The sequence below is a fragment of the Rhea americana genome, unplaced genomic scaffold, assembly GCF_003343005.1.
Source record: "Rhea americana isolate MKP2758 unplaced genomic scaffold, rheAme1 scaffold_241, whole genome shotgun sequence".
In the NCBI taxonomy this organism is placed as follows: Eukaryota; Metazoa; Chordata; class Aves; order Rheiformes; family Rheidae; genus Rhea; species Rhea americana.
Window position 1 is genome coordinate 1,167,166 of NW_028186359.1, and position 7,558 is coordinate 1,174,723.

The 7,558-nt window shown below is 43.2% G+C and overlaps 1 protein-coding gene across 1 annotated transcript; it reads left to right on the forward strand.

The window, feature by feature from the left end:
• The first annotated feature begins 6 nt into the window (after positions 1-6).
• On the forward strand, positions 7-5,529 carry WDR77 (WD repeat domain 77). Its single transcript, XM_085306585.1, has 10 exons — positions 7-60; positions 147-332; positions 905-1,046; positions 1,126-1,175; positions 1,904-1,974; positions 2,393-2,447; positions 2,714-2,785; positions 2,889-2,997; positions 3,414-3,482; positions 3,687-5,529. Exons 1-10 carry the CDS (start codon positions 24-26, stop codon positions 3,844-3,846), a joined length of 951 nt encoding a protein of 316 aa, XP_085162711.1. The 5' UTR covers positions 7-23; the 3' UTR covers positions 3,847-5,529.
• The last annotated feature ends 2,029 nt before the right edge of the window (positions 5,530-7,558 follow it).

Genomic DNA, 7,558 nt, shown 5'->3' on the forward strand with positions numbered 1-7,558 from the left:
TCCCGCCCAACGCGCCCGCCTGCATGGAGCGGCACCTGGAGGGCGCGCACTACCGCGCAGGTAGCGGGCCGCGGCCCGGCGGGGGGGGGGCGCGGCGGGCGCGCAGCCACCTCCGTCCCCAACCCACCCCCGTGTCCCTCCCGCAGACGGGGCCCTGCTGCTGGGCGCCTCCGCGCTCACAGGGCGCTGCTGGGCCGGCTCCATCTGGGTCTTCGCCGACCCCCGCCGCGCCCCCAGCGAGGGCTTCTGCACCGCCGGCGTCCAGACCGAGGCGGGCGTCGCCGACCTGCGCTGGGTGGCCGACAAGGGCATCCTGGTGGCCTCCGACTCCGGTAAGGGGGGACGTGCCGAGAGCACCCTGCTCCCCGGGGCTGCGCCTCGGGGGAGGGAGGGGTCTTGTGCCCCTCTTGGCGAAGGGGCTTGGGGGAGCCCGTTCCTGGGGGATGAGAGGGGTCTTGGTGCTCCCCTTGGGGTAGGGGCTTGGGGGAGCCCGTTCCTGGGGGATGAGAGGGGTCTTGGTGCCCCTCTTGGGGAAGGGGCTTGGGGGAGCCCGTTCCTGGGGGATGAGAGGGGTCTTGGTGCCCCTCTTGGGGAAGGGGCTTGAAAGACCTCACTGTTCGGTGATGAAGGAGAGGGAGCTTGGCCCTACTGCTGGGGAATAAAGGGAGTCTTGGCCCTGCTCCAGGGGTGGGGAAGGGTTTCTGCCCCCTGGGCCCCAGCCTGGTGGAGCTCCCTGACCTTACAGCATGCTGAGTGTGCCGGGAGAGGTACCCTGGACAGTCTTGTTCAGCCACTGTCCCTGTTCCATGAGGAAGGGGGGACTTCCTGAGTGAAAGGGACTGGGCACTGGATATGCCAGTCACCCTTGCTCTTGCTGAAGTCAGCCTCATCTTCTCTCTTCCAGGTGCTGTGGAGCTCTGGGAGCTGGATGAAAATGAAACCCTCATTGTGAATAAATTCTGTAAATACGAGCATGATGATATTGTGATGACAGTGAGCGTTCTTGCTAACAGCACCCAGGCTGTCAGCGGCAGCAGAGACTTCTGGTTAGTGCCCCTTGCTCTGCTATTCCTGCTCTGAGTGATTTCTCCATCGCTCTTCCTAACAGCTTGCTTTTATCTGCAGTGTGAAAGTTTGGGACCTCCCACAACAAACTGTGCTGCATTCTTACAGAGGTGAGTGTCACGCTGTCATGACTTGTTCCTCTTGCTCTGCCTGGTCTCTTGCAGGTGTAACATACAGTGTTCGGTTCTGCAGCATCATTGGTTATTTCCCATGGGCCAGTGGACAGCATGATTTAACATTAGCCTGTCTATAATGCTTCCCACACAACTGTATGTTATTCTGGGGTGGTGGTTGTTTATTTCTCCCTATAAACGTATGCTATAAGATTTACCTCATCTTGCATCTCTAAGTGTATTTTACAATATTTTTTTCTAGGCTGAAATCTTTCTTGGAGTTGTATGTGATCACATGATCTTCTAATCCATGTTTATTTTGAAAAGAGCTCTCTGGAGATGTAGGATGACATCTCAGGAGATACGTGCTCTCTAGTCACAGCAGAGACAGGAGACGGAGGCTTCAGCTGTACTTTGCTTGTTTGCCTTTCCTCTTTTTTAACTGATGTCTTGTCTAGCAGGGCTTGTTCAAGCTTAGGCACAATCACAGGGACTTGACTGCAGTGGCTCTGGTTGGATTTGGCAGCTCATCAGTTTGGTAGGAAATAGTCGGATATCAGTGAGCAGAAGTTAGCCTCAGTCTAGGTRTAAGCTACTTTTTATTATGCTGCTAGGCCTCAAGAGTTGCTAGGTGCCTTTTCCCTATCATGTGGTTAAACATTAGGAATATGCTGGAAGTTTGGGTACAGTCTTTCAGACTCCTTATTCTTTTGTGCTTTTGATAGCTCACTCTGGTGCAGTGACATGTGTGGCTTCCTGTCCTGGTAAGGACACTATGTTCCTGTCCTGTGCTGAGGTAAAGCTAATTCTCTGTCTAAATCTACCTGATATAAGTGAGATATGARTGTTTTAACTTTAAATTTGTACAGTTAAGTACGTTTATTGCTAAACCACCTATTGTGTTATGTTGTGTCTGTGCATTTTCTTTAAATGTTCCAGTCTGATTGGTATCAGTTGATGAGTTTATTGAGCTGATTTATACCAGTTTTTATTAAAATGTGAGAGTTCCTAGCTCTGTCTGTAGATCTGTCTGTTCTGGGGATGACTGAAGGAGCTAACTTGTCATTAATGGCAGCATCATTTTAAATATAAGGAAAGAGATGGTGCAGGTTTGAACGTGGGTCAGTGGTGGTAGGACAGTGCATCTCAAAGTTTATGCTTACTTCTGCTGCAAATAAATTATAAAAATCTTTTCATTCACTTTGGATTTGTAGGACAGCAGAACATTACTCTGGGACACCAGATGCCCCAAACCAGCTACTCGAATTGGTATGCTTCTATATGCAGTCAGTGCTTGTGTGTGTGTTTGTGGGAAGAAATACACTGGTTTGTCTGACTTCACTTATGCCTAACTTCAGCCTAATGATCTGGTTATTTGGGGAGAAAAAAAACGATAAAAGCTAAAGAAATCTAACAATTTCACAGAAGTAAAATATGCTTTTTAAAAAGTGTCTTAGTGCAGTAGCAGTGCTAATTGAGACACTGTAGGGATCTTTTTGTACGGACCATCCTCTTTGCACTATTTATTTACTTAGTTTGCAGTGCCTGCAGTTACCTCCCTACCTCAGTCATGTGGCATCCACAAAAAAGCGACATCTTTGCTTTGGGTAAGAAGCAGTCTCATTGTTTAACTATCACTAGACAAATTGAAGCCTCTGTTTTCACTTGACAGCTTTGCTAATAACGTAATTCCTTCTGACTCTCTCAAAGGTGATGAAAATGGGACAGTTGCACTAGTAGACACAAAGAAGCCCGATTCTGCCCTCAGCTCTGCTGTGCACTCCCGAAGTATCACGGGGTTTGCATTTTCTACACATAGGTACTGTCTGAGATGCTGCTGTAAAGTGTATGACTATACAGGCTTGTAGGCCTTTTTTGTTCTTAGGGTAAAACAAATGGGAGTACTATTTCTGGACTTTCTGTAGAAGAAGATCAATGCTAAAGAACAGCAAACAATGCCTGTGTTTTGACCAGAAATGTGTGACTGTACATAGGACACCATTTTTACAACATTCAGAATTTACCCACTCACTGTGGCAGTCACTCCTATGCTAAGAGGAAAGATTACCTGTTTTCAGAGATTAGTAGAGGATTCTCGCTTAGCATGCTGGCAACTTACCAAATAATAATGAAGATGAAAATATTTCCACTAAGACTTACAGTTTTCTCAAGTTTTTCCAAAGACACTTTCGTGTATTTGATTGCTCTAACACTGGTCTCATTTCTCTTTCCTAGTTCACCCTTCCTGGCTTCAATCAGTGAAGACTGCTCAGTAGCTGTTCTTGACTCAAACCTTTCAGAGGTGTAAGTACTAGACAGAATGTATCTATTGCAATTGTCCTATCAACTTCTGATTAAACTAATTGTTTATCCATATACTGAGGGAAAGATAAAAACACCTAAATTGGGGAGCATCATCCTAACACACGAAAAGTTGGAAGTGCCACAAGCCCATAATCATGCTTAGTGACAGTGCTTATGCTTAATGGGGGTGTTCCTATTTTCCAGGTTCAGAAACCGTTCTCATCGAGACTTTGTAAAAGGCTTATCATGGTCTCCTTCAGACAATGCCTTGCTCACTACAGTTGGATGGGATCATCAGGTTTTACATCACAGTGTACTGCTACCAACTGGTGAAGCTTCTGGAATCAACTGTGTAAAAGAATAGTTTTATAAACTCATTGGTTTGAATTCCTTCCTCGTGTTACTCTGATTCTGCTGAAGTCAAAGGTGTTTGTGAACCAGACTGGGTATGGTCTGTTTTCTGCCTTCAAGCTTGTGGCCAAGAAGGTTCTTGTAGTAATATTGAATCAGGCACAAGTTCATTACAGAACAGACTTTACCCTCTCTAGCAGTCCAGCTTCACCTGTGATAAGACTTCAGTATGTTGCACAGAAAAATACTGACTTCAGGCACAGAGGAGTCTTGGAGAGACAGGCAATTAGGTATAATAAAAATTGTTTCTTCTCTCAGTTCTTCAAGAAGTAATAGAAACAAATTACTTGGAAGTTGGAAAAAAACCCTTCTTGCCATAGTTAACTGAATACAAGAACCTTACTTGCACAAAGATTTTTGCTATTAGATTAATAACAGCATAAATTGATCCTTTTAACTGCAGAAAAACACTTGCCTTGGCAGTGAAAGAGGAGAAAGGCTCTACTGTTATCCTTAATGCAGCATGCAGGGAGAGGGTTGGTCTCAGCTGTCTGCTAGTGTTGATCCCACAATAAGCACTGTGTACTTCTGCTCCACTGATGTGTATTTAAGAATACCAGCACTCAGTGAGAGGAATCTTGTACCCTGTATGATAAGGATCCAGAATGCAGCATTATGGTTAAGTACCTTTGTGTTTCAGTGTTAGACACTGAAATACTAGGACCTGCAATGTTCAATGGTGAGTTGAAGCTGAGGCCAGCTCAAGGGGGCTGTTTTTGTAGAATGCTGAAAGCCAACAGAAGTTAGCAATTGCTGTGCTATTCGACACTGTTTCCACTCCTCTGTGATGAAGACAATTATTGAAGTATTAAAAGCTTTTGAAGAAGAGTTTATGTAAGGGAAAAACTGGACTAAGGACTTCAATTTTCATTTGTTTGCTCTTCTAACTAGACTCTGCTTAGTGACATAAGATAATTCATTGTGCACTTGTAATGAGTGGCATTTTGTGCTAAAGATGGGGGGAAACCCCAAACATTCCCATAATCCCTAAAACTGACTGCACAACACCTTAGAGGTGTTTTTTGTAATATACTACTTTAACTTTTCTCAAACTAATATGTTTCCCTGGAATATAGTATACAGTTGCTTTGCATGTATTGCCACTGCTCTAGGTCTGGTTTGGTCAGCACCAATCTTCCCTAGACCAATAAAAGTGGGTCCTGACTAGTGAAACAAAGAAAATGCTATTGAAGTGAATGCTACCTCTGTTTGTTTAGCCTGCTAACAACACTAAAGAAAATGTAAGCCACTTCCAGTGTGCTCATCTGAAAACCTGTACTTTGAAAAATCCAAATTATACAGCACCCACAATTAATTTTTAGGCAGATTAAGCTTTTCCATTCTGTTTCTCTCATGCTCTTTTCAAATGTAGGTTGCTCCTTTGAATTCTAACATCACTCAGCTGTTCACAGAACAGAGTTCCTGATCTAGAGCAGTGTATTACAAGGGCAAAGTAAACTGGTATGAAAACTGACRAGTTTCTTTAAACTACTCTTCCACAGCAACAACAACAAAAAAAAATTACCTGTTACAGACCTCTGATAGCATATTGAAAACGGAAACAGGTCTTGTGCTATTTGTGAAACAGATGGATGAAAATGGCAGTTTTTAAATAAATCATAGTTTTCATTTGTAACTGGATGCAAGTTTTACTCAGCCATTTCTATAATATTTTTCACCTTATGTTCAATCACAAAGCTTGTATYTGGGTCATAGGTTGTATGTTATGTACTGCATCTCAATTTTAATAACCCAGAGGCTAGATCCAGCAAAGCCTTCTGGTTTAGTATGACACTTAAGCAAAGTACATAGATCAGTTTCAGGGCACCGTGGGTACACAGAGCCTGTTGGTGGATCTGGCTGACTCCAGTGCTCCAAGTCCCATGCAGGAGTGAAGGCAGTGGCCCTATTGAGGAACATGCTGGTAAAATTAACATAAGATGTAAGAGCTAGTTGAAATAATTCACATATTAAAAGTTTAAGTTGCAATTTCAGTCCCTGAAGATAAAAGTATTCTTAAATGACACTGACTACGTTACTGTTTAATGCTAGGGTACTGTGATTCCTCAACACTAGGATGAGGCAAGCTATAATCCCTTTAGCTTATTTTCAAGAAACTTTTCTTTCCAAACTTGAAGTAGGCTATTAACTGTGCATTGTTAAAATGAAAAATTTCAAGTATCAAGGAGAAGTATTAAACCAAGTAAGTTTCTCAAACTTATTTGTAAGCGAAGCACTAGAACAGACCAAGACATAAAATCAAACATAATGCTGGCAGATAAAACCTGTATGGGGTTAGCCCTGTTTTGTAATTACTTAAAGACTTTTTTTTAAGAATGGAAGCACAAAAATGCTTCAGCAGCCTGCAAGTCTTTGGAGTAAACTTTGTGTTCTGCCACAGGAGGGCAGCAAATGCCAGCTTGACAGGAGAGCAGTACTGCTCGAGAAGTGACGTGTTTCTTTAATGAGTACCTACCATTACTACAACKTACCCTTATTTTTTCACCATAAAAAGAGAAGCACAGAAGACRGAGTTTGTCTTAGTGTTGTGTTAACTTGGTTCCTAAGTGCGTGTACAATTGCTAGCAAGGTTATATTGAATCGGCACATCAGCATCGCTTGAATCATGCAGACAGCGCTGCAGAAACATGACCGCATCACTGCTAATTGGCTTGAAGCTATCTGCCAAAGAATGAAAGAATTTCCTAGGTTTTGTGGAATGTTCACACTGTCAAGGCTAATTTACATGCCGCTTAAGTTAGGGGACGCTTTTTCCCATAAATAGTCTGTAGCTAGAGCAAAAAATTCAAGACATTGCACACTTTGCTAATGAAAAAAAACTTGTTTTGCAGCCAGAGCTGGATTAAAGAGATGAGAATGCAAATAAGTATGATTTAGATGAGTGAAGAGAGTAAGCCACTATGAAGACAAGCCTGCCTTTTATGTTTTTGCTTGCATTGCTCACGCTGCACTTTCAATTTTAAGAAAAACGCATTCTAGTTAGGACTTGCAAATGAGCATGCAGGTTTCATTACTAATGAAAAGCTCAAAATGAAGAATTTTATTTATAGAAGCACAAGTTGAACCTTACTTTGTCAGCCTGCCTAACCAGCTGGATGCAAAGGCTGTTTCTGAAGTAAGTGACACACACCTAGAGCTAGCTGCCCATTTATTTCTTGATCAGGCTCCCAAAAACATCTACATTGCCACAGGGCTTTGTATCAACAACCGGTGAGTAGCAATCRGACCAAGCCCTATGTAAGATGAAATTCAGACTACTGCTAAGGCCAAGTTGAGCTTTTTTTCTGTCCTTTTAATCTCACATGCAAGAGACGTGATTTTACAGTAGATGATGAACTCTTTAAAAACAGTACTCAAAAATCTCAGACCACACATTCAGTATGTCCAGACATATTTAATGCAAGAAGRTTGATGTTCCATGGCGGCACTCATAAATAAGAGACTTTGTTAACACACAAGTAAAGCTATCAGTTACTCTGTATTACTTAGCAGGTACTTTTGAGGAAGAGGCAGCTGCAGGGGATAATTTAAGCTGCATCAAGACTTGAATGACCAAACTTGGAGAGGGTTGAAATGTTAGAAGAGTTTCATTGTCAGGTTTCAAAACAGCTTTCAGCACCGTGGCTATAAGGCACTTTGCTGTG